Below are 27,826 nucleotides of genomic sequence, written 5' to 3' on the forward strand. Positions count from 1 at the left end.
CTCCTGCCCCCCCTTCCCCGCCGTCCCCCCCCCCCATTCTCCTTCCCCCCCTCCTCCCTGCCCTCCCTCCCCCCTCCTCCCTGCCCTCCCCTCCTCCCTGCCCTCCCTCCCCCCCTCTCTGCCCTCCTCCTTCTTCCTCCTCCCCCCTCCCCTCCCCCCCATCCTGGCCCCCCTTCCCCGCCGTCCTCCCTCCATTCTCCTTCCCCCCCCTCCTCCCTCCTCCCCTCCCTCCCCCCATCCTGCACCACCCCCATCCTCCCTCTTCCCTTAAACTCTCTGCTCCGTTCTTCTCCCTCCCCCCCATCGCACATCACTCTCCTGCTCTCTCCTCCCTCTCCCCTCCCACTCCAAACCCCACCCCCCCCCCCAACCTACCCAGCGAAACCCTCCCCCACACACAGCGCACTGCCAACCCCACCCTTCCCCTCCACCCGCCCCTCCAACACGAGTCATCAAGATGACGGAAATCCAGGAGCCGCCAAGAACGGCAACTTGACACAATCCCCGCCTTCCAAACGGGTCCGACTCCCTCGGGAACCGAGCCACTGAGCAGCCGGGGGCGGGACTGAGAATTCGGACCGGGTTGGCTCCCGCTCTTCCGGATCCGCCGCGACTTAGTGGCAGGGTGAGGGGCGGAGGGTGATACTGCCGCCACTCCCCACCCCCAGGGGGAGACAACAAACCTTACAGGAAAAATAACGGAGCCAGTGAGAAAACCCAAGAGGGAGCCACACTCCGCACTGGAGGAGGGCGGAAGGATAATATAATCTCGGCCGAAAAGGTACAGAATCCGTTGGACCCCGAGGCTCGGTCGCAGTTTACTGACTAAATCTGCAATATCGCTTTGTGCAAATGTCAAACGCGTCACGCTCCGTGGCGCAGACTAAAAACAGCTGCCATCTTGGCCCATTCCCTAAAGCCTCAGCCATTGGCTGCTGCCTGGCAACTGCGGGAACGCAGCCATCCAATGAGGTTGGAGGGAAGGCGTGGCCTTCCCCGTGTCGGGGATCGCTTCCCGCTAGCCTAATGGGAAATGCTGCAGAAGCTAACCGTTCCTATGGCGACACACACAATCACTGGTTTAATAAATATGGAACCTTGTTTTCCTCGGCGGAAAAATGGACAAAACGTTTCACTGGACAGACAAAAAGCCTCAGTTGTTGCTTTTCCGAGACTAGCAACTCAAACTGCGGTCCCTGAAAAATCCCTCGGCCACCAGCGCTTCCCGGAAAGTCACCGTCAGGGAGTTCGCCGTCACATCGGTCACTGTCACATCGCCAAGGGGGGCGGAAGGGTGCCAGCCGATCGGAATCGAGCCAGTTGTCCCGATGGGAGAGACCGGGCCTGCGGACAAGCAGAAAGAGACAGGCGGACGTTTAAACCCCATCCATTCGTCGTCCCCCCCCCCGAACAACAAACGGTCAACGAGAGTGGCCTTGGAGCGGCCGGCAGTCTCTCACTCACCTTCCGTCACCTCCGCAAAGCTCTCGTTTTGCAATTCGTCATCCTCAAACTCAGAATCCGGGAATTTCCCGCCCGGACCCCGTCCGGTGTCCTCTTCGGAACACTCGCTGGCCCCGCGGCCCTCGGCGATGCCAGGAGCCCGGCCTGGGCGAGCCTTGCCGGTCAGCTTGAAGAATTTGTGCTTCCGGCTGAGGGAAAACCGCATCCGTTTCCCGTTCTCCCCCCCGTCCCGATGGGGCAGGCCGGAGACCGAGGTCCCGTCAAACCGCCTGGACAGAGACAACCGCAGGTTTTCCTTCTCCTTCAGCTTGTCCGCACTCCGCAAATCCATCCCATAAATCCGCTGGCAAAAAACAAAGAATGCAAATTAAACGAAACGACTTGATCCGTCCGAATCTTTGCCCTTTTTATTCACCCCTTGAAGTGCTGCTTAAACCCAGCAGAAGGAAAGAATTGCATTTTTATAGTGCCTTCCACATCCCCGGAATGGCCCAAAGCGCTTCACAGCCAACACTTCGGGGCATCCGTGCACAGCAAGCTCCCACCAATATCGGGCAGCACGGTAGCATTGTGGATAGCACAATCGCTTCACAGCTCCAGGGTCCCAGGTTCGATTCCGGCTTGGGTCACTGTCTGTGCGGAGTCTGCACATCCTCCCCGTGTCTGCGTGGGTTTCCTCCGGGTGCTCCGGTTTCCTCCCACAGTCCAAAGATGTGCAGGTTAGGTGGATTGGCCATGATAAATTGCCCCTTAGTGTCCAAAAATTGCCCTTAGTGTTGGGTGGGGTTACTGGGTTATGGGGATGGGGTGGAGGTGTTAACCTTGGGTAGAGTGCTCTTTCCAGGAGCCGGTGCTGACTCGATGGGCCGAATGGCCTCCTTCTGCTCTGTAAATTCTAAGTTCTAAGTTAATATCAACGTGGTAATGACCAGTTGATCTGTTTAATTTTAGTGCTTCGATACATCTGATCACAGGACCAGGAGGCCATTCATCCTCTCAAGCCCGTCCTATCGTTCAATTAGACCATGGCTGATCTGTACCCTGAGGGGGGTCGGCAGGGGTCGGGGTGCAGAGGATGTTTCCTCTTGTGGGAGAATCTAGGGGGTCAATGTTTAAAAATAAGGGTTCGCTCATTTAAAACAGGGATGAGGAGCAATATTCTCTGTCAGATATGACCCGGGACCAGAGGCCAACAGTGTCTAAGATACTGGTCAGACAGCCCAATACTTTATTTTCATTTTGTAAGACTGTGAGGAGTGATTTCATGCAATATAGGGGTATGGTAAATTGAAACAAACTTTATTACCAACACGGTATTAAAATATCTTTAACATCACACAAGAAAAATTGTTTACAATTATCCCATAAACAATGCTAATCAACAGTGACACAATAACCCTTAACTGCTATCTTTACTTCCATTCAAACAACCAAACCATCTCAGCTCTCAATCCACTTTTAAATACAGTTAGCAATCTCAGCAATACTTGTTGTACAGAGATGACTGGATCCTCCACTTTGAACAAGAGAGATATTTTAAAGAAGAGACAGGAGACCCTGTCAGAACAATAGTAGAGGCGCCACAGTCCCAGATGTCCATGGGCTGCTTTCCCCTTTGAGGGGGGGGGGGGGGAGCTGACTGGTGGGGATTTAACCTGATGGTCACCACACCTCAGGCGAGGGGCAAGGTTCGAGGGGCAAGGTTACGAAGGCGGAGCCGTCATGAATAACCTCAGCCGGTGCGGGAATCGAACCCACGCTGTTGGCCTCGCTCTGCGTCACCAACCAGCTGTCTAGCCCACTGAGCTAAACCGGCCCCCGTCAGGAAAAATGCAGGATCGCCAGCTGAAATCTTCAGAAACTGCCTCGAAAGTTTGACTTTCAGCTCCCTGCTAACTCTGAATTGTTTGGAATGAAACTGTTAGTCTGTCCACTGTTATGGGCCAGGGTTTAGAGAACCCCAAAGTGTGTCAAGGAGTTCACCTGACCCACAGCTTTTAATAGATTGTGGTATGGGGAGCACACGGCCCACTCTACAGGTGTGGTACAGCAGAAATGGAAAAGTATTTTTTTAAGCAAAACAATATTTATTCTATGAACTCAAGTTAACCTTTTTGAAACAAATAGTGAACATCTTAGCAAGCATTAATTCAAATACAACCCCCAAAGAATACAATGCTAAGTAGTCCGTAAGCTGTCCTTTTAACATCCAGAAGACTTTTTAAAAAACCTTTAACCAGAAGCACATCAGGTTAAAGTCACTACTGTTATTCGTTTTAAATCACCAGGATCGATTTACAGTCTTTAGATTAGAGAGAGAGATCCATACACCTTCTGGCTGTGACTGCAGCTATCCAGCTCTGAAAACGAAACTAAAACACACCCTGCAGCCTGCTCAAAAACGAAAGTAAAAAGCTGACAGACAGCCCAGCTCCACCGACTCTCTGACATCACTGCAGTAATAAACACCCATTTCTTAAAGGTACTCTCACTCCAGATATTTATATACACACCCATTTATAAACACCCATTTCTTAAAGGCACTCTCACATGACACCACAGACAGATCTTTAACTGAACTGTATTAAGAGCAGCTGCTTGACTCCTGTTCACACCCCAATCTAAAAACTAAACTGAAAAACCCAACATCTGACTGCTTCAGCCCCTCCCAGGCTCCTCCCAATCATCACATCATCTCACTAAACTGGTTAGGTCGTTTGAATGAAAATAAAGATAGCAGTTAAGGGTTATTGTGTCGCTATCTCTAACTACTCCATGGTGAACCCTCTTCATACAAACAACACAAATCCATTCGCCCAAACGTTTACGATGCTTTAATTGTACCTCTGGGTCCCAGAAAGCCTAGCGGTCTTGCAAACCAGGACTTTTAAAAACACTACTGCAGCAATCATATGCAGACTAATCCCGGCCCTTAACCCTCACTGCAGCACAAACACACTGCAATATATCTGAAATCCCTATTCATCACAGAGAACTCTCTTCCTCAAAAGGCTGTAGAGGCGGAGTCTTTGAATATTTTTACGGCAGAGCTGGATACCGGGGGGGGGGGGGGGAGGTTATCCGGGGTCGGCAGGAACGAGGGGTCGAGGTTACAAGCGGATCAGCTGCGATCTGACGGAATGGCGGGGGAGGCTCGAGGGGCCGAGTGGCCTCCTTCTGCACAGTCGAGATTCTGTGGATTCTATGGTATCCACTCCTATGTGTGAGCGAAGAGATTCCTGACATCACCCCCGACTCCGATTTGAAGGTTCATCCCCCCTTGTTCTGGAAATCGTTTATTTCCAATCACCCGACAAACTACTTCAACCATATTAAACACCTCAATGAGGTCACCCCTCGCTCCTCCAGACTCTGCGATTTAAGTCCAGTAAATGCAGCTCAAGGCGTCGGTGTGGGTTAGTTACTTCACCAACAGAAGCATCGCCAAACGCGGACCCCAGGAGATGCTGCGACAGAAGGCGTTGGTCCACCGTGGCTTCACCATAGCGACCGTCTCACTGTAAACCGATTCCCGAATTTAACTCAATCCCTCCCCCTGCTGCCTCGCACCGGAAGTCAGGTTTCAGCAGGCCATGGCTCCCCCCCCCCCCCCCCCCCCCCCACCCCCCCCCCCCCCCCCCCCCGCCCCAAGCCCTACCCCCCACTGCTCCCCGACTTGCAAAACCGAAATGAGTGCGATCGGCATGACATTCGGCCTGAGCAGGCATCACAGTTGAACACAATCCTGCCTTTGCCCCGCGTCAGTCAGCAATGACGTCCCTTTCCCCTCCCTGGCTCAGACGGGTGAGTGGCAAGCCCAAGGCCTGGGCCTCTGGCATGTGTGCCTCTGTCCCAAGCGGGCATTGCCATGAGTGGCTGAAGCAACGAGGGGAGGGCGGGGAGGGGGCAGGGCGGCTATTTGGTTACCGACCCACGGGGGGGGGAGATAAATGAGGCGTTATTTCCTGGTTAACCCGGCTCACAATCAGGATGTCAAACTTTACCTGCAGTAGGTATCGTTTTGGTTTGGGGCCTCGCTTCCTGAATCCTAGTGCGCGGTCCCGCTGCTCCCTAGACAGGGAAAAACTAAATGTGAAAAGAGGGCCAAATTTAACAGAAGGAACAAGAAAAATATCACGAGTAACCATAGTAACGGGCCTACTGTCTGACAGGGAATCTGAGGCCTGTAGTTTCAACCTGAGCCTCCTGTAAATAAACAGTCAGGCGGTAAATTTGTGAAGCCAACAGGTTATTTGATAGTTTCAACATTCCTTTTCCTTAAGGAACGAAATTGTTCTCAGCGTGGAGCATCACTGACAGCTGATATTTCTTACCCCTCCCGAGTTGCCCTGAGGAGCACAAGTCGGCATCCTAATTCTGATGCCTCCCGTGCACGCGGTGAAGACCTCGTTCTTCGATTTCGTCTCTGGATTTTTGCTACGGCTGAGGATATTTCCAAGGGCAACAGGAACTGGACCCACCGAGAGGTCCAGCTTCGTGAAGGTGACAGGTTTCCTCCCTGATGGGACATTCATGAACCAGTTGCGTTTTTGGGACAATCCGAAAGTTTCCCGGTCACTTCTACTGATCCCAGGATTTTGTTTCCTGATTTTTAAAAACGGAGTTAAAATTCCCAGACCGTCCGCGTTGGGATTCTCCGGATTATTGGTCGCACGCGCACACTGCGCAAATGCACGCACAGCGCTGACGCACAAACACACACACGTACGTACGCGCACACATACAAACGCACGCACAGCGCAGACGCACAAACACACTGTGGTAGTCACCACTAGCTGTATTATATGTATTACGGTAAGACACGTATACCAGAGGTACATGGGTAAATCCCTGCCTGATGGCTCCGCCCAGTAGGCGGCGTATAAATGTGTGTGTTCACCGAACAGCAGCCATTCAGGTAGCAGCTACAGGAGGCACAACATCTTTGCTCAATAAAGCCTCGATTATTCCACTACTCTCGTCTTTGTGGTAATTGATTGTGCATCACACATACACGTACATACGCACACACACACACACAAACGCACGCAGAGCGCAGATGCACAAACACACAAACGCACACACAGCGCAGACGCACATGCAAATACTGATCCACCGGCCAATGGGTTAAACAACAAAGTGGAGCATCTTACTTTTCCTCATAAGCCATGACGAGTCGAGGATCCAGGATATGATCCTCAGGTTCCCAGGTGCTGTATCTGGAACAGAAACAAACGGAGAATTCAGGCAGCCACTTCCTCCGCGAGTCCCACACCCAGCCCAGCCCACTGGCGGGTCCTCCGTGAACTCGGCAAGCTTTGTTTGTTCAAAAAGCAAGGCCTGCATTTCGACAGCATCTCATTCCCCCACCTCGGGGATTTCGACAGCACTTTACATTCAATCAACTACTTTCTGAACACTGGTCACTGTTGTAGCGAGGAACCACGCTAGCCACAGTTTTAGTGATGTTGGCTGAGGGATAAATGCAATGGCCGCAGGACACACTGGGCAGGGCAGGGCTGGGGGTGGGGGGGAGAACTCGACCCCCAATTCGTCAAAATACATTTAGATTTCTTTCACCTACCCAGGAGGGGACCGGTTAGGGATTCCATGTTCCTTCAGAGCCTTAGTGCTGGATCATCGAAGTGTACGGTGGGTGTACAGCAGACTGTTCTCACTTGTTAATGGTAGCCTATCAGTCAGTACCTGGAGCACAGGCTCACACCCCGAGCCCACCCCCCAACCAACCCCGGCCAGAGTCTAGACTCAGAGCCCCCCGCCCCCCGGGCAGAGGGATTTAATTGTAGCTGTGCTCTGTGACAACCGGCAGGCTTTGGGGACATTGGATTCTAAATATTGGGAAATTTTAGGTTTAAAAGCCTGGGGTTGTGTTTTGCAGGGCGTGGGTGCTCTTAGCAGCCAGAAGGTGAAATTGACAAAGGCAGCAGGGTGGCACAGTGGTTAGCTCTGCTGCCTCACAGCAGCAGGGACCCGGGTTCAATTCCGGCCCTGGGTGAGAGCTCCCGTTTCCTCCTGCAGTCCAAAGATGTGCAGGTTAGGTGGACTGGCCATGCTAAATTGCCCCTGAGTGCCCAGTGATGTGCAGGTTAGGTGGGATTTCGGGGACAGGGCAGGGGTGTGGGCCTGGGTAGGGTGCTCTTCAGAGGGTCAGTGCAGACTCGATGGGCCGAATGGCCTCCTTCTGCACTGTAGGGAATCTATGGTTTTATTCTGTGGTTTCAGTCTGGAATAATGAAAATGAAAAAATGAAAATCGCTTATTGCTTCGAATGAAGTTACTGTGAAAAGCCCCTAGTCGCCACATTCCGGCGCCTGTTCGGGGAGGCTGTTACGGGAATCGAACCATGCTGCTGGCTTGCCTTGGTCTGCTTTCAAAGCCAGCGATTTAGCCCAGTGAGCTAAACAGCCCCTTGTTTGGGCTGTGGTTTGACTGGGGAAGTCCCTGGGGAGTTAATGTGCGTTTTGAAGCCTGCAGAGATATTAGTTTTCAGCCTGGGGAGATGAAATCATTGCTGGGTGGAGAAAGGGAAGGCAGGGAGGCATTGTGAAGAACTTCAGAGAGGCAGTTTCCGAGGCAATTTTGGAAATAGGAATTGAATTCTGATCTGCCTGACACTGAGTCCACAAATCTCCCACAGTAAGGTGGACTGGGAGCTGAATGTCTCTTCCCTTGTTGTTTAATGAGGAATTGAACAGGATTGTTTCAGGGGTAATTGTAAGCTGTTCTTTTCGGTGTGAAGTTAAGGAGTTTAATATTGTATTGGTACTTAAGTTTTGCTTTAAAAATACCATATCCCTATTCCTTCATGCAATCACCTGGAACGAATTATTCTTTCCGCTCAGTCTTATAAAATAAACTAAAATTTTGGGATTTCGGTCCATTATTGCAGTCACTGTTGGGGTCGGGTCTGGCATTGTGGTGATTGCAGAAGCTGTGGGAGAGTCAGACTGGAGCAGATCTGACTAATGCTTCACCACCGTCCCAACCACAGATTGTCCAAATTGTTTCCGAATGAGGGCGAGTCAAACTGGTGAGACCCGGCAGAGGAGGAACCCTCAGTAAATGTCACAGGAAACGCCCAGGTACTTCAATGTCTTCATCTAATCGGCAGCCTGCATCATGGATTGGACCCTCGCGTATTCACGTACACTTGCTTGGGCATGCTCGCTGACAGTGCCACCCCCCCTCCGCCCACTACATTGCATCAGTACTGCGCGCACACACAGCACGGTGACACACATACACACTGAACGCTGACACGCACACAACACAGACACAAACACACAACACAGACACAAACACACAATGCCGATACACATACATGCCGAAACACACACAAATGCAGGCACACACAAACGCAGACACACATACAATGCAGACACACCCACAGAGCGCAAGTACATATGCACAGAATGCAGACACATACACATAGAACGCAGACAGACACACACAGAAACACAGACACAAACTAAGTACGCAGACACAAACACAGAATGCAGACACACACAGAACGCAGACACACACAGAATGCAGACACACATAGAACACAGGCACAAACGCAGATTGCAGACACACACACAGAACGCAGACACACACACAGAACAACGCAGACACACACACAGAACAACGCAGACACACACACAGAACAACGCAGACACACACACAGAACATGGACACACACAGGATTTGGACATGCCCACAGAACGTGGACACGCACACAGAACGTGGACATGCACACAGAGTGTGGACATGCACACAGAACGCGGACCTGCACACAGAACGCGGACACGCACATAGAATGCGGACACGCACACAAAACGCGGACACGCACACAGAACGCGGACAGACAGAACGTGGACATACACAGAATGCGCAGACAGAACGCGGACACACACAGAACGCAGACACACACACGGACACACACACAGAGCCTGGACACACACACAGAACGCGGACAAACACACAGAACGCAGACACAGAGAACGCGGACACACGGAGAACGCAGACACACACAGAGAACACGGACACACACACAGAACACGGACACACACAGAGAACACGGACACACACACAGAACACGGACACACACACAGGATGCGGACATACACACAGAACGCGGACACACACACAGAACGCGGACACACACACAGAACGCGGACACACACACACAACGCGGATAAACACACAGAAATGGACACACACACACAGAACACGGACACACGCAGGAGGCGAACACACACAGGCGGTGAACGCATACAGGAGGTGGATACACACAGGATGCGGGGACACACACAAGAGGTGGACGCACACACAAGACATGGACAAACACACAAGACGCGGACTAACACAAGACGCGGAAAAGGACACAGCATGCTCACACGCACACGCAGAATGCTGAAACACACACAGAATGCGGACTCACACACACAGATGTAGGCACACACATGGAGAACACAGAGACACACAAAAACTGACACATACAGAATGCAGATTCGCACACTGACACAATACAGACACGCACACAATGCAGACATAAACACTGAACGTTGACATGCACAGCGAATGCAGACAAAGAACACAGACATACACACAGGACACAGAACGCAAACACACAAAGAATGCAGACACATACATACAGAACACAGATCGGCGCATGCAGAATGCAGACACACTTCGCTGATTCACATACAGATCGCTGACTCACAATGCAGACACACACACAACGCAGACACACACACAACGCAGGCACACATGAAATGCACATGTTGACATGAAACACACATGCACACGAAATGCAGATGCACACGCAACGCAGACACACATGCAACGCAGACGCACACACAATGCAGACGTACACACAACAGACGCACACACAACGCAGACATGCACACAGAATGTGGACATGCACACAGAACACGGACACGCACACAGAACACGGACACGCACACAGAACACGGACACGCACACAGAACGTGGAAACGTGCACAGAACGCGGAAACGTGCACAGAACGCGGACACGCACACAGAATATGGACACGCACACAGAATATGGATACATACACAGAACGCGGACACACACAGGTCGCGGACAGACACAGAACGCGGATACACACACAGAACGCGGACACACACAGAACGCGGACACACACAGAACGAGGACACACACAGATCGCGGACACACACACAGAACGCTGACACACAAACAGAATGCTGACACGCACACAGAATGCTGACAAGCAGACAGTACGCTGATACAAACACAGAACGCTGATACACACACAGAATGCTGACACGCACACAGAACACAGACAGCCGCATATTGAACATGGACACAACACACAAGATGTGGACATGCACGCAGAAAGCGGACCCAGACACAGGTGTCGGACACACATGCATGATGCGTGGACACACACAGGACTCGGACACACACAGGATAGTGACACGCACTCAGGATGCTGACGTGAACACAGAACACTGACATGCACACAGTATGCTGATACGCACACAGAACACTAACAAACACACAGAACACTGACACAGAATGCTGACACACAAACAGGACGAGGACACACACACAGGCCACGCACTCACACAGGACGTGAACACACACACAGGACGCGGACACACACACACACAGCACACGGGCACACAGCACACGGACACACACAGCACACGGGGACACACAGCACACGGACACACACACAGAACCCTGACCCTGTGATGAATGTAGGATTTTAGATATGTCGTAGTATAAATGTTTGGTGAAGGGTTAAAGTCTGTGATAGAGTGTGTTTGACTGCAAAGACTTTTAAAGCCAGAGGTTCAATTAACCATCAGTTTTCAGCTTGATGGGGTGACGTCATTGCCGGAGCTAAGCCATCAGGTCTTTTGAGAAAGTGATTTTCAGTCTCGGTTCTGGTCTGGCTGAAGCTGTCTCCACAGTGAAACAGGTTGGCTTTCAACGCAAGTTGTCAAAAGAGATTAACTGTATTTAAAGCAGTGCAGACTTGTCTGAGGACACGGGGGAAGCTGAAACAAACAAGTGGAAACAGATTTTGAAGACATTCAGCCAGAGTCTGCAGGCAGTCGATCGGTCAGATCTGTTCTGGAGAGGTGTGTCGAGGGACCTCTCTTTTTCAAAGTATAACTCTGCAAAGCCAGTGTGCCATTGGTATTTAAGGTGGATAGAGATCTGAGATGGTCTATGTTCATGTTGTTTAAGTGGGAATAAGATAGAAAGTAAGGGTATTGTACACACTGTGTTGAGAAGTATTCTTTAAGAGGTAATTGTCAGCTATTTTCAGTTTGATGTTAAAGATTTCAAAACTTTTTTTTTCTTTCTTTTAATAAATTTAGAGTACCCAATTATTTTTGCTAATTAAGGGGCAATTTAGCGTGGCCAATCCACCTATCCCTGTACATCTTTGGGTTGTGGGGGCGAGACCCACGCAGACACGGGGAGAATGTGCAAACTCCACACGGACAGTGACCCGATGCCGAGATCGAACCAATACCTTTAATACCCATTCCAGCATTTGAGGAACCTTTTACTCGGGTCCTCATTGATTGCATGGGACCCCTGCCTAAAGCCAAAAGTGGGAATCAGTAATTGGTTTTTAAAAATAAATTTAGAGTATCCAATTCATTTTTCCAAGGGGCAATTTAGCGTGGCCAATCCACCTACCCTGCACATCTTTGGGTTGTGGGGGTGAGACCCACGCAAACACGGGGAGAATGTGCAAACTCCACACGGACAGTGACCCAGGGCCGGGATCGAACCTGGGACCTCGGCGCCGTGAGGCAACAGGGCTAATCCACTGCGCCACGATGCTGCCCTGGAATCAGTCATTGTTGACCGTAATGGATGTGTCTACTTGATTTCTGGAGGCTATTCCATGAAGAAACATAACAGAGAAGAGGGCTGTAGAGGAGTTATTGAAGAATAAAGGTATTAAGGGTTATGGTGTTTGGCCGAAAAGTGGAGCTGAGTCCACAAAAGATCAGCCATGATCTCATTGAATGGCGGAGCAGGCTCGAGGGGCCAGATGGCCTACTCCTGCTCCTAGTTCTTATGTTCTTATGAGTCAACCAATTTATTTACTCGATATGGACTACCAAAAGAAATGCAATCAGATCAGGGATCCAATTTTATTCAAGGAAGTTATGGATACTTTAGGAATAACTAAGCAATAACTCGTCCGGAATCACAAGCGGCGTTAGAAAGATGGTATCAAATGGTATCAAAGTCTAAAGACCATGTTGAGGGTGTATAGTCAGGATTATCCATAGGATTGGGATAAAGGAATTCCATTTCTACAATTTGCAATTAGGGATGCACCCAATGACTCAATTAAATTCAATCTGTTCAAATTCATTTTTCTTGGGCATGAGGTGGGAGGACTAATTAAATTGAACAAAGAGAAATTGGTCAGTCAGCAGTCGGAGACTACGTTGCTGGACAATGCGTCAAACCTTTGGGAGAGATTAAATAGGGCTGGTGAGTTGGCTAGGAAACATTTAAAATTGTGATGAAAAAGAGGCGGGTAAGAAATAAAAAATGTGTAGTTTTGTTAGTGGGGAGAAAGTATTATTATTATGATTCCAGACCAGACCCCAACAATGGCTAGAATACTGGACCGAAACCCCAATATTGTAGTTTTTTTTGTAAGACTCTGCAGAAATAACACTTTGTTCCCGGAGTAATTGTACGAAAAATAGGGATTTGGTATTTTAAAACAAAACTATCTTAAAACAAAACTTTATTGACACAAGATAAAACTATTTAACATCACCCCTGAAAACAACTTCCAATTATCGCTTAAACAATACTACTCAATACAGTAAATACAATACGCTTAGGGCAGCACAGTGGTTAGCACTGCTGCCTCACGGCGCCAAGGTCCCAGGTTCGATCCCGGCTCCGGGTAACTGTCCATGTGGAGTTTACACATTCTCCCCGTGTTTGCGTGGGTTTCGCCCTCACAACCTAAAGATGTGCAGGGTAGGTGGATTGAGCACGCTAAATTGCCCCTTAATTGGAAAAAATGAATTGGGTACTCTAAATTTATAAAAATAAAACACAATACGCTTAATTACTATCTCTCTTCCCCATTAAACAACAAGGAAAAATATATAGCTCCCAATCCGTCCTACATCCCAATGGCACAGAGTAATACCAGCTTTCCAAAACAGATTTGGCTCCTGTTTAGAACCCCTGCAGACACTGGCTAAATATCTTCAGGAAGCTGTTTCAACTGGTTTGTTTCAGCTACTTCCTTGTCCTCAGACAAGTCTGCGCTGCTTTAAATACTATTTTCTGTTTTGTTTACTATGCTACAGCAAGAGCAAAATACTTTACTTATAGTCTAATGGTTAGCCAGATCTGAACTCAATAGTTTCTCAAAATGTCTGAATACCTTAGCTCCACCCAGCAATGACATAATCTCCTCAAGGTGAAAATAAACTAACTCCCCAGGCTGAAAACACATTAACTCCCCAGGGACTCCCCCTAGTAAAACAAAGGTGCATTAGTCCAGGCTTTTATTCTGGTCAATTTCACTCTGGCTCCTAAAAACGTTCTGGTCTTGCAAAACAAGATTCTTTGAAAACATGACTACTGCAGTCAAATATACTTTAACCCAGGCCTTTAGCCCTTAAATTGCCGAATGTTTATAATCCTATCTATCTAAAATCATGCATTTGTCACATTAGTATTGTTACCAATGGTAGGTAAACCATTAAAAGCAAGATTTATGGGCATTATCAAATTGAAAGGAAATTGATTGAGGCAAATTATTTGACAAGACCACCAGATAGATGGAAAACTCACAAGAGGGTGTCGTGTTAATATGCACTTAATGGAGAAGGAAAGGAGGTTAATCGTTATAGCTCAGGGAGGAGAGATATATCCAGATTATTCTGAATTTGACATTCCTCAAATTCGATTGGACAATGAGGGAGTAATAAGAAATGGGGATAAAGTTTTGAGTTACCGACCAGAGAAAAATAAATGACCTAAGAGAGTTATGTTTTTTAAATTTAGAGTACCCAACTAATTTTTTGCAATTAAGGGGCAATTTAGCGAGGCCTATCCACCTAACCTGCACATCTTTGGGTTGTGGGGGTGAAACCCACACAGACACGGGGAGAATGTGCAAACTCCACACGGACAGTGACCCAGAGCCGGGATCGAACCTGGGACCTCGGCACCGTGAGGCAGCAATGCTAACCACTGCGCCACCGTGCTGCCCCGACCTAAAAGAGTTATTACACTCACATAGAACTGTGTGTGGGAGTAAACTGGGAAGTACAAAACTAATTATACATGATGTAGATGTGTGAAAGGCTATTCCAGTTAAACAACATCCATGCAGGCTCAATCCACTTAAATTAGTACAGGTACAAACGGAGATTGACAGCTTGCTTCAGAATGATATTGTTGGAGTGAGTTGCAGTGATTGGAGCTCACCTATTGTGGTGAAACCAAAATCTGATGGACCACCATGACTGTGTGTGGATTATAGAAAGGTCAACGTAGTTACCAAGTCAGATTCCTATCATAGAATCATAGAATTTACTGTGCAGAAGGAGGCCATTCAGCCCATCGAGTCTGCACCGGCTCTTGGAAAGAGCACCCTACCCAAGGTCAACAACTCCACCCTATCCCCATAACCCCATAACCCAGTAACCCCACCCAATCCCCATAACCCCATAACCCAGTAACCCCACCCAACACTAAGGGCAATTTTGGACTCTAAGGGCAATTTATCATGGCCAATCCACCTAACCTGCACATCTTTGGACTGTGGGAGGAAACCAGAGCACCCGGAGGAAACCCACGCACACACGGGGGAGGATGTGCAGACTCCGCACAGTACTATCCTGTGGTTGGGAAGATTGTTGAAAATGGAGGACAAGCAAACTTTATTATCAAATCTGAATTACTTAAAAGATAGTGGCAAACACCTTTATCAGATAGGGCGAAGGAAGTTTCGGCTTTTTTGATGCCAAATGATCTGTCTCCGTTTAACATCATCCCATTAGGAATGCAGAATGCAGCAGCAACATTCCAAAGGTTAACCAACCAGGTCATTTCTGGCCTAAACAACACTGACTAGAATAAGGGGAGGCTCGCTCCAGGAGTGACTACATTAAGAAATAGGGATATGGCATAATAAAACAAACTTTATTACCAATACAGTATTAACATATTTATCAGACCAGAAAATAGCTTAATTACCCCTGAAACAATACTTCTCAATACAGTGAATATGATACCTTTAACTGCTATCTTTATTCCCACTTAAAACAACTAGATTAAAAAAACATCTCAGCTCTCAATCCACCATTAAATATCGCCGGCAGGCATGAATATTTGCTTTATAGGGATGTTCTTTGAGAAAGAGAGGTCTCTTGACATTGCCTTCAATACAAGATCTGACTCCTGCCAGACCCATGCAGAAACTCTGACTGTATGTCTTCAGAAGCTGTTTTTCAACTTATTTTAGCTCCCCCTTGTTCTCAGGTAAGTCTGCATGGCTTTAAAGACTTTTAATCTCTTTCGCCTGAACTGCAGAGAGCAAAACCTGACTTGTGAACACAGCTTCATCCAGAACAGAACTGAACTGTTTGTCCTACAAAATGTCTGAAACCTTCTTATCAAGCTTAAATATAATTAACTCCACAGGGAATCCCCTTAATCAAAACAAAATTTCATTAGCCCAAGTCTTTTCAATAAATTTAGAGTACCCAATTATTTTTTTTCCAATTAAGGGGCAATTTAGCGTGGCCAATCCACCTAACCTGCACATCTTTGGGTTGTGGGGTTGAAACCCACGCAGACACAGGGATAATGTGCAAACTCCACACGGACAGTGACCCAAAGCCGGGATTCAAACCCGGGTCCTCAGCGCCATAGGCTGCAGTGCTAACCACTGTGCCGTGTGCCGCCCTGAGCCCAAGTTTTTTAACGATACTTTAATTCTGCCCAACCTTGTAAATTTGGATTTATTCAAAACATGTCCGCAGCAGTCAAACACACTCTAACTCAGGCTTTTATCCTTTACTGCACAAAATGCCTATAACACAATACATCTGAAATTCTTACATCACACCTCCCCTTAAAACAAATGAGCCAGCAATATAAAAAGATGGCTTTATTTTTCCAAAGCCTTTTAACTCTAAACATTTTTCATTATTAATCACAACTAATACTCTAAATGTTACATATATTACATTTTTAAAAATAAATTTAGCGTACCCAATTCATTTTTTTCCAATTAAGGAGCAATTTAGTGTGGTCAGTCCGCCTAGCCTGCACATCTTTGGGTTGTGGGGGGGAAACCCACGCAGACACGGGGAGAATGTGCAAACTCCACACCGACAGTGACCCAGAGCCGGGATCGAACCTGGAACCTCAGCGCCGTGAGGCAGCAATGCTAACCACTGCACCACCGTGCTGCCCTCATATATTACATTTTAAACATGCAAACTTAAACATGAGTGTAGTCCATTTCACACTTTCTTTTCCACCTTCGAATGTTCAAGTCTTCTCACACGTGAAAGTGGTGATAAAGTATCTGCAGTCACATTTTCTCTTCCTCCTACATGTATAATTTTTAAGTTAAATGGTTGTAACAACAAACTCCATCTGAACAGTCTTGCATTTCGATCCTTAAACAGTACCAAAAACCTTAATGGATCATGGTCTGTATAAATAATTGTCTTTGATGAATTGTTGGCAACATAAGTGTCAAATTGTTGCAACGCCAAACTCTTGTGTCTCCTTCTCGATGGTCGAATATTTCTTTTGATGAATATTTAGTTTCCGAGAAAAATAACCTGCAGGCCTTTCAATTATTTCGTCGTCTTCCTGTAACAGTACAGAACCCACACCACTCGCACCAATTGCCACCTTAAATGGCTTGGCATAATTAGGTGTCATCAACACTGGTGCGGTGGTTGACACAGTTTTCAGATTATCGCTTGCCTCCTGACATTCCGACCTCCACAGAAATCTCCTGTGGTTCTTCAGAAGTTCAGTCAGTGGAGGAACCACTCATGCCCAGAAATCTCAGAACGTCTCTCCATATTGATGGTGTCGGGAACCCCACCCCCCCCCCCCCCCCACTTGCTTTCGTGTTCACTTGCCGTGGGGCCAACCGACCATGTACAACTGGACGGCCTGAGAATGTGACTTGACCATTCGCAAATTCACTTTTCGCCAACGTTGCCACTGCTTAAAGAAACGGGTCTGAACTGGTTAACAAACTGCCCTAATTTATTCCCCTTGGCTCGTCCCACTAAGGGGTCCTTTTGTTTTTCATTCTTTAAATCTGAAGGATTTTCAAAAACAGACACGACCAGGAGGGGAGGCTGGATGGGAACTGGGGAAAGGATGAAGAGATTGGTTACTTACTTTGGGGGCCATCCTTTCCACTTCACAAGGTATTCCACCCGACCCTTAAAAACAAACAGAGACACACTGTCATCAAAAGGCGGAGGAGCAGAAGCAAGCCATTCGGCCCACAGAGTCTGCTCCACCAATTCAATGGGATTATTACTGATCTGATGATACATTACCGTCGGGTGATTACAGAAGCCAGCGCAGCTCGCACACTGATCTCAGACAGTGAAGGCGCCATCAGACACAGCGCTAATCCACACTGCGCTAACACCCTTCACCCTGATTCACAAAGTGGGCTTGGCCCTTGACTAGGGACAGCCCATATGAGGGACATCAGCCCCTTCAGCAATACCCACAATGCTATCCTTTCAGACAGCGAGATGTGCAAAGTGAGTGTCAACGCACCTCATAGTGGACACAGGTTCGAGTGGGAAATTGCAAAAACAAAACCTTGTGGAGAAATGGAAAATGATGGAGCAGATGGAAGTTTACCTGTCCTGGGAGAGTTTGATGGGGACAGTGTCGAGGGAGCTTTACTCTGTATCTAACCCCATGCTGAACCTGTCCTCGGAGTGTTTGATGGGGACAGTGTCGAGGGAGCTTTACTCTGTATCTAACCCCGTGCTGTACCTGTCCTGGGAGTACTGACCCTCTGACAGTGCGGCACTCCCTCAGTACTGACCCTCTGACAGTGCAGCACTCCCTCAGTACTGACCCTCTGACAGTGCGGCGCTCCCTCAGTACTGACCCTCTGACATTGCAGCACTCCCTCAGTACTGACCCTCTGACAGTGCAGCACTCCCTCAGTACTGACCCTCTGACATTGCAGCACTCCCTCAGTACTGACCCTCTGACAGTGCAGCACTCCCTCAGTACTGACCCTCTGACAATGCAGCACTCCCTCAGTACTGACCCTCTGACAGTGCGTCACTCCCTCAGTACTAACCCTCTGACAGTGCGGCACTCCCACAGTACTGACCCTCTGACAGTGCGGCACTCCCTCAGTACTGACCCTCTGACAGTGCGGCACTCCCTCAGTACTGACCCTCTGACAGTGCAGCACTCCCTCAGTACTGACCCTCTGACAGTGCGGCACTCCCTCAGTACTGACCCTCTGACAGTGCAGCACTCCCTCAGTACTGACCCTCTGACAGTGCGGCATCCCCTCAGTACTGACCCTCTGACAGTGCGGCACTCCGTCAGTACTGACCCTCTGACAGTGCGGCACTCCCTCAGTACTGACCCTCTGACAGTGCAGCACTCCCTCAGTACTGACCCTCTGACAGTGCGGCACTCCCTCAGTACTGACCCTCTGACAGTGCAGCACTCTCTCAGTACTGACCCTCTGACAGTGCGGCGCTCCCTCAGTACTGACCCTCTGACAGTGCGGCACTCCCTCAGTACTGACCCTCTGACAGTGCAGCACTCCCTCAGCACGCTCCCTCTGACAGTGCAGCACTCCCTCAGTACTGACCCTCTGACAGTGCAGCACTCCCTCAGTACTGACCCTCTGACAGTGCGGCACTCCCTCAGTACTGACCCTCTGACAGTGCAGCACCCCCTCAGTACTGACCCTCTGACAGTGCAGCACTCCCTCAGTACTGACCCTCTGACAGTGCGGCATTCCCTCAGTACTGACCCTCTGACAGTGCGGCACTCCCTCAGTACTGACCCTCTGACAGTGCAGCACTCCCTCAGTACTGACCCTCTGACAGTGCAGCACTCCCTCAGTACTGACCCTCTGACAGTGCAGCACTCCCTCAGTACTGACCCTCTGACAGTGCGGCACTCCCTCAGTACTGACCCTCTGACAGTGCAGCACTCCCTCAGTACTGACCCTCTGACAGTGCGGCGCTCCCTCAGTACTGACCTTCTGACGGTGCGACACTCCCTCAGTACTGACCCTCTGACAGTGCAGCACCTCCTCAGTACTGACCCTCTGACAGTGCGGCACTCCCTCAGTACTGACCCTCTGACAGGGCGGCGCTCCCTCAGTACTGACCCTCTGACAGTGCAGCACTCCCTCAGTACTGACCCTCTGACAGTGCGGCACTCCCTCAGTACTGACCCTCTGACAGTGCGGCACTCCCTCAGTACTGACCCTCTGACAGTGCGGAGCTCCCTCAGTACTGACCCTCTGACAGTGCGGCCCTCCCTCAGTACTGACCCTCTGACAGTGCGGCACTCCCTCAGTACTGACCCTCTGACAGTGCGGCACTCCCTCAGTACTGACCCTCTGACAGTGCGGCCCTCCCTCAGTACTGACCCTCTGACAGTGCGGCACTCCCTCAGTACTGACCCTCTGACAGTGCGGCACTCCCTCAGTACTGACTCTGACAGTGCAGCACTCCCTCAGTACTGACCCTCTGACAGTGCGGCACTCCCTCAGTACTGACCCTCTGACAGTGCGGTGCTCCCTCAGTACTGACCCTCTGACAGTGCGGTGCTCCCTCAGTACTGACCCTCTGACAGTGCGGTGCTCCCTCAGTACTGACCCTCTGACAGTGCGGCCCTCCCTCAGTACTGACCCTCTGACAGTGCGGCACTCCCTCAGTACTGACCCTCTGACAGTGCGGCACTCCCTCAGTCACTGTAACACAAATAACGACTAAGTGTATGGCTGTCGCCTAAAAATCTCCGCAGGGGGAGCTGAAATAAAGGTATCAATATCTTGTAATAAGGGAACTCCTCTGGTTTCAAAGCAACAACCACAACACAAGACAAGGGAGAAAAGGAAAGAGCCAGGACACTCAGCATTGACCTGCTTCTTGACCACGGCACATAATAGCCCAAACTAATCCCTCAGTCTGTAAACTGCTCCCAGAATCTGTCCACTGGAATGTCAACATTCCCTGGGACTACTGCCCACTGGAAACAATACCACTGGACACTGCCCACTGGTATCAGTGCCCAGTGCCCACTGGCTGCTTCTCTGTTGCACGTTCCAGCCACTGGCATCAGCACGTGTCACCACTGCTCGCTGGCGTGAATTCGCCGTGCCCCCCCCAATTCTCTCACCGAAGCGGTGCCGGGCGCAGTGGCAAAGGCTGGTTCCGCAAGGCGATGACAGAGACCATTTCCTACAGACTCAGGGCGCACAGCAGCTTCCCCCCACCCCCCAGCACCACCACCAGCAACAAACTCCCCTCCCCACACACACCCTCCCCATTTAGCACAGGACGATGGGAGATGGGAGTGGCGACCGAGGCACAGACTTTCCACAAAGATATCGGGTGAGTGAGGGCGGAGAGGAGGTCAGCTCAGCCACACACTGCCCCATAGCTCCCGTTCCTCCAGTGGCTACTCACTCAGATTAAATGGCTCCCCCACCCATTCCAGCTCCCTCTGCCCAGGGTCGACACCGCATATGATCAGAGACAGAAATGGAACACCTTCAAAGATCCACAGATCACAGAGGAACCACGGACGCTGTGGTGAATCACAGTAGTGTAATTCACACTGTATTACACATGTTGTACTAGGTCTCTATAAGCTCGGCACATGAGCAGTTGCGCTGCTCAGCCACTAGGGGGAGATACACGGGGAGTGTACGGGAGTTTGTACTGGGCTCCACCCTTGGCTCCACCCACGGCTCCTCCCCCTAACCGGAAGTATAAAGGTTGATGCTGAGAGCCTGCCTGCCAGTTCATCTGGAGTTCATCTCGTCACAGGCAGGCTCTGTTGTAAGACGATTAAAACCACTGTTCACTTCTAACCACGTGTCGCGTGAATTGATGGTCTCATCAGACGCTGCGACTCATCCCGTTTATCAGGAACCTGAATCACAACAACCTGTTCACTTAATTCCCTCCTCACTACTGACTGCATTACTTCCCCTCCCTCTACACTGTCCCCATCAAACACTCCCAGGACAGGTACAGCACGGGGTTAGATACAGAGTAAAGCTCCCTCTACACTGTCCCCATCAAACACTCCCAGGACAGGTATAGCACGGGGTTAGATACAGAGTAAAGCTCCCTCTACACTGTCCCCATCAAACACTCCCAGGACAGGTATAGCACGGGGTTAGATACAGTGTAAAGCTCCCTCGACACTGTCCCCATCAAACACTCCCAGGACAGGTACAGCACGGGGTTAGATACAGAGTAAAGCTCCCTCTACACTGTCCCCATCAAACACTCCCAGGACAGGTACAGCACGGGGTTAGATACAGAGTAAAGCTCCCTCTACACTGTCCCCATCAAACACTCCCAGGACAGGTACAGCACGGGGTTAGATACAGAGTAAAGCTCCCTCTACACTGTCCCCATCAAACACTCCCAGGACAGGTACAGCACAGGGTTAGATACAGAGTAAAACTCCCCCTATAAAGCTGTCACACATATTGTTCTATATTTGGTTGTGTACGGATGCAATTCGCTGCTGGTTATTTTGCTGTCGGTAAGTAAATAAGCCGTCAGGTGATGCAATGATGGCACTGGGACCTTGTCAGGGAAAATAAACAAATAGCTCAGCCAATGGAGGAGGGAGATAGCTGAGCAGGTTTGTGATTGGATGGATTGCTGACTTCACTCCTGCATGGGACCCAGAGAGTTGTACAGCACAGCAAGAGGCCGTTCAGCCAATCTTGTCTGCACCGCCCACAAACATCTATCTATTCTCATCCCATTTGCAGACACGGGGTGAACGTGCAGACTCCGCCCAGACAGTGACCCAGCGGGGAATCGAACCTGGGACCCTGCCGCTGTGAAGCCACTGTGCTAACCACCGTGCCGCCCTTTATTAGCCTGAAGATGTCAGATAATTGTGACTAAATAATGTGTCACAATGATCTCATCCCGGTCTATTGTATCACCCGCTCGCTCGCTCTCCCTGTCCCCAACATATCCAAACACCGGAGTTATTAACAGTCCCATAATTTAGCGTTTGCTGATCAAATTTGAGTTCCAATCCTGCTTCCTTTGGCTCATTGCTTGCAAGCTAACTACAGGTGCCTTTGTCCAGGAACAATTAATTGACTCATTTACATCTTTCAACAACTAATGGAACTTCTAATTACCAGCAGGCCCTCAGCACAGTAGATATTGGTGAATTCCAACACCTCCTCCCCCCCTTCCCCCCACCCCGACAGTGCAGAGCAACTCCCCAACAACCTCCCCATTCGCAGCAAAAAAAATCTACCATTGAACTCAAGAATTATTAAACACTCTTAACACTAACCATTCCACTGGAACCCTGCACCCTCCCTCTGTGAGCAGCAGCTGACTGGGGAGGGTGTGTGTGTGTGGTTGGTTGGTTGGGGGGGGGGGGGGGGGGGGGTTGCATTATTGAATTAATTGTTGTGTGGTTTAATTATGGAGTGTTTAAAGACAGATTCCAGCTCCCACATCTGTCTCCTCAACATCTGGCTGAGTGGAGGGGAGGGTTTTGTTTTGGGGTGGGTGGTCTATTTAAAAGCCTGGGGTGCTTTAAAAGTTGTGCTGTGTGTGGGAGGGGGAGTGTGTGTGTGTGGGTGGGTGGGAGTGTGTGTGTGTGGGTGGGTGGGAGTGTGTGTGGGTGGGTGGGAGTGTGTGTGTGTGTGTGGGTGGGTGGGTGGGTGGGAGGGTGTGTGTGTGGGTGGGTGGGAGGGTGTGTGTGTGGGTGGGTGGGAGGGTGTATGTGTGGGTGGGTGGGAGGGTGTATGTGTGGGTGGGTGGGAGGGTGTATGTGTGGGTGGGTGGGAGGGTGTATGTGTGGGTGGGTGGGTGGGAGGGTGTATGTGTGGGTGGGTGGGAGGGTGTATGTGTGGGTGGGTGGGAGGGTGTATGTGTGGGTGGGTGGGAGGGTGTATGTGTGGGTGGGTGGGAGGGTGTATGTGTGGGTGGGTGGGAGGGTGTATGTGTGGGTGGGTGGGAGGGTGTATGTGTGGGTGGGTGGGTGGGTGGGAGGGTGTGTGGGTGGGTGGGTGGGTGGGTGGGTGGGAGGGTGGGTGGGTGGGTGGGTGGGTGGGTGGGTGGGAGGGTGTGTGGGTGGGTGGGAGGGTGTGTGTGTGGGTGGGTGGGAGGGTGTGTGTGTGGGTGGGTGGGAGGGTGTGTGTGTGGGTGGGTGGGAGGGTGTGTGTGTGGGTGGGTGGGAGGGGGAGTGTGTGTGTGTGGGAGGGGGAGTGTGTGTGTGTGGGAGGGGGTGTGTGGTGTGTGGGAGGGTGTGTGTGGGAGTGTGTGTGTGGGAGGGGGGTGTGTGTGTGGGAGGGGGTGTGTGTGTGGGAGGGGGTGTGTGTGTGTGGGAGGGGGTGTGTGTGTGTGGGAGGGTGGGTGTGTGGGAGGGGGTGTGTGTGTGTGGGAGGGGGGTGTGTGTGTGGGAGGGGGTGTGTGTGTGTGGGAGGGGGTGTGTGTGTGTGGGAAGGGGGTGTGTGTGTGTGGGAAGGGGGAGGGTGTGTGTGTGTGTGTGTGGGAGGGTGGGTGTGTGTGTGGGAGGGTGGGTCTGTGTGTGGGAGGGTGTGTGTGTGTGTGTCGGAGGGGTGTGTGTGTGTGTGTCGGAGGGGTATGTGTGTGTGGGAGGGGGGGAGGGTGTGTGGGAGGGGGGGAGGGTGTGTGGGAGGGTGTGTGGGAAGGGGGAGGGTGTGTGTGTGGGAGGGGGGGTGTGTGTGGGAGGGGGAGGGTGTATGTGTGGGAGGGGGAGTGTGTGTGTGTGTGGGAGGGGGAGTGTGTGTGTGTGTGGGAGGGGGAGTGTGTGTGTGTGTGTGGGAGGGGGAGTGTGTGTGTGTGGGAGGGGAGAGTGTGTGTGTGTGGGAGGGGGAGTGTGTGTGTGTGGGAGGGGGTGTGTGGGAGTGTGTGTGTGTGGGAGGGGGTTTGTGTGTGTGGGAGGGGGTGTGTGTGTGGGAGGGGGTGTGTGTGTGGGAGGGGGTGTGTGTGGGAGTGGGAGGGTGTGTGTGTGTGGGAGGGGGTGCGTGTGTGTGGGGGAGGGGGTGTGTGTGTGTGTGGGAGGGGGTGTGTGTGGGAGGGGGAGGGTGTGTGGGAGGGGGAGGGTGTGTGGGAGGGGGAGGGGGGTGTGGGTGTGTGGGAGGGGGAGGGTGTGGGTGTGTGGGAGGGGGAGGGTGTGGGTGTGTGGGAGGGTGGGTGTGTGGGAAGGGGGTATGTGTGTGGGAAGGGGGTATGTGTGTGGGAAGGGGGAGGGTGTGTGTGTGTGTGTGGGGGAGGGTGTGTGTGTGTGTGTGGGAGGGTGGGTGTGTGTGTGGGAGGGTGTGTGTGTGTGTGGGAGGGGTATGTGTGTGTGGGAGGAGGGGAGGGTGTGTGGGAGGGGGGGAGGGTGTGTGGGAGGGGGGGTGTGTGTGGGAGGGGGAGGGTGTATGTGTGGGAGGAGGGGGGTGTGTGTGGGAGGGTGTGTGGGAAGGGGGAGGGTGTGTGTGTGTGGGAGGGGGTGTGTGTGTGTGGGAGGGGGTGTGTGTGTGTGGGAGGGGGGGAGGGTGTGTGGGAGGGGGGGAGGGTGTGTGGGGAGGGTGTGTGTGTGGGAGGGGGGTGTGTGTGTGGGAGGGTGTGTGTGGGAGGGTGTGTGGGAAGGGGGAGGGTGTGTGTGTGTGGGAGGGGGTGTGTGTGTGTGTGTGGGAGGGGGTGTGTGTGTGTGTGTGGGAGGGTGGGTGTGTGGGAAGGGGGAGGGTGTGTGTGTGTGGGAGGGGGTGTGTGTGTGCGTGTGTGGGAGGGTGGGTGTGTGAGGGGGAGGGGGTGTGTGTGTGTGGGAGGGTGTGTGTGTGGGAGGGTGTGTGTGTGTGTGTGTGGGAGGGTGGGTGTGTGGGAAGGGGGAGGGTGTGTGTGTGTGGGAGGGGGTGTGTGTGTGTGTGTGGGAGGGGGTGTGTGTGTGTGTGTGGGAGGGTGGGTGTGTGGGGGGGGTGTGTGTGTGTGGGAGGGTGTGTGTGTGGGAGGGGGTGGGAGGGGGTGTGTGAGGGGGAGGGGGTGTGTGTGTGTGGGAGGGGGTGTGTGTGTGGGAGGGGGTGTGTGTGTGGGGGTGTGTGTGTGTGTGGGAAGGGGGAGGGTGTGTGTGTGTGGGAGGGGGTGTGTGTGTGTGGGAGGGGGTGTGTGTGTGTGTGTGTGGGAGGGTGTGTGTGTGTGGGTGTGGGAGGGTGTGTGTGTGTGTGGGAAGGGGGAGGGAGGGGGTGTGTGGGAGGGAGGGGGTGTGTGGGAGGGTGGGTGTGTGGGGTGTGTGTAGGAAGGGAGGGGGTGTGTGTGTGTGGGAAGGGGGAGGGGGTGTGTGGGAAGGGGGAGGGTGTGTGGGGGTGTGTGTAGGAAGGGAGGGGGTGTGTGTGTGTGGGAGGGGGTGTGTGTGGGAGGGTGGGTGTAGGAAGGGAGGGGGTGTGTGTGTGTAGGAAGGGAGGGGGTGTGTGTGTGTGGGAGGGGGTGTGTGTGTGTGTGTGGGAGGGGGTGTGTGTGTAGGAAGGGAGGGGGTGTGTGTGTGTGGGAGGGGGTGTGTGTGTGTGTGTGTGGGAGGGTGTGTGTGTGTGTGTGTGTGTGTGGGAGGGTGGGTGTGTGTGTAGGAAGGGAGGGGTGTGTGTGTGTGGGAGGGGGTGTGTGTGTGTGTGTGGGAGGGGGTGTGTGTGTGTAGGAAGGGAGGGGGTGTGTGTGTGTGTGTGGGGGTGTGTGTGTGTGTGGGAAGGGGGAGTGTGTGTGTGTGGGAGGGGGGAGGGTGTGTGTGTGTGTGTGGGAGGGTGGGTGTGTGTGTGTGGGAAGGGGGAGGGGGTGTGTGTGTGGGAGGGGGTGTGTGTGTGTGTGGGAGGGTGGGTGTGTGGGGGGGTGTCTGGGGGACAGGGTTACCTTCCTGATGCGCTTCTTGCTGATGTTTTCCACAGCGAACACTTGCTCCCCGATGGCTGACAGCTCCATACACACAGCAGCCCCACTGCTTTCTTCCTGCGCAACATTTTCACCGCGCGTCCCCGACCCCCTCTCTCTCTCTCTCAGTATGTCACCGTGCACGCGCTCACCAGCCCCGTGCACGCGCACCCCGCCAGCGTGCACGCGCACCCCCTTCCCCCAAACACCCGCCGCTGACACAGAAAGTTTGGGGGCAGCCTCCCTGGGACAAACTTTGCCAGCAACTCCTCCCAATGCAAACTGGAACCCGGCCGCTCGGCCCGCTGCCTCCCTGCTAGCCCTCTGCCAGCCAACAATAATAATCTAACAATAGTCATAAACTGGCTAACATTTTTTTGTTGAAAAAATATTTTATTGAGGCATTTATATATTCACACAACAAACATAGCCACAAAGGGGCTGGCTTAGCACAGTGGGCTAAACAGCTGGCTTGCAATGCAGAACAAGGCCAGCAGCGCGGGTTCAATTCCCGTACCAGCTGAGAATTCTGAATTCTCCCTCGGTGTACCCGAACTGGCGCCGGAATGTGGCGACTCGGGGATTTACCCGGTAACTTCACTGAAGCCTGCTTGTGACAATAAATTATTATTATTATGAAGCAAAACCAGCCAACAGGGCTGCAAATAACCAACTCAATCGGGCAGCACGGTAGCACAGTGGTTAGCACAGTCGCTTCATCGCACCGGGTTCCCGGGTTCGATTCCCAGCCTTGGGTCACTGTCTGTGCGGAGTCTGCACGTTCTCCCCGTGTCTGCGTGGGTTTCCTCCGGGTGCTCTGATTTCCTCCCACGAGTCCCAAAAGACGCGCTGTTGGGTGAATCGGACATTCTGAATTCTCCCTCCGTGTACCCGAACAGGTGGCGGAATGTGGCGACTAGGGGATTTTCACAGTAAAGGGAGCTAATGTTTTGAGTCTGGGTGACATCCGTCCTCGTGACGCACAGCGTTCCTACACCAGCTGGAAAGCAAAAGGACTCGATACCTGATTGGATGATTCTTGACTGTGAGCCTTTTTTAAAAATCCTATTTTCTATATATTAAAGATAAATGTTTGAACATTTTTTTTTCTTTAATAAAACCATAGTTTTTCAAAATGTTCCGATTATTGCAATTCTCCAGGGTCGCCCCACAC

General features: G+C 51.5%; 1 protein-coding gene across 1 annotated transcript; it reads right to left on the reverse strand.

The window, feature by feature from the left end:
- Nucleotides 1–428: 428 nt before the first annotated feature.
- cbx7b (chromobox homolog 7b) lies at nucleotides 429–26,758 on the reverse strand. The gene is made up of 6 exons (XM_038783863.1): nucleotides 26,635–26,758; nucleotides 17,906–17,949; nucleotides 6,618–6,683; nucleotides 5,469–5,535; nucleotides 1,465–1,807; nucleotides 429–1,344 (listed from the first exon to the last, which is right to left on the reverse strand). The coding sequence occupies exons 1-6, from the start codon at nucleotides 26,701–26,703 to the stop codon at nucleotides 1,175–1,177; spliced, it is 759 nt and encodes a 252-aa protein (XP_038639791.1). The 5' UTR covers nucleotides 26,704–26,758; the 3' UTR covers nucleotides 429–1,174.
- Nucleotides 26,759–27,826: the final 1,068 nt, after the last annotated feature.

This window comes from Scyliorhinus canicula, chromosome 23, assembly GCF_902713615.1.
Source record: "Scyliorhinus canicula chromosome 23, sScyCan1.1, whole genome shotgun sequence".
NCBI lineage: Eukaryota > Metazoa > Chordata > Chondrichthyes > Carcharhiniformes > Scyliorhinidae > Scyliorhinus > Scyliorhinus canicula.

What these genes read in the sequence shown, in the direction of transcription:
- cbx7b (XM_038783863.1), bottom strand. Translation starts at nt 26,703, where the DNA reads ATGGAGCTGTCAGCCATCGGGGAGCAAGTGTTCGCTGTGGAAAACATC. An exon ending in CAAAACGATACCTACTGCAG is followed by an intron (nt 1,808 to 5,468) that starts GTAAAGTTTGAC and finishes GTTTTTTGCCAG; the next exon opens with CGGATTTATGGGATGGATTT. An exon ending in CTTTGCGGAGGTGACGGAAG is followed by an intron (nt 1,345 to 1,464) that starts GTGAGTGAGAGA and finishes GCTTGTCCGCAG; the next exon opens with GCCCGGTCTCTCCCATCGGG.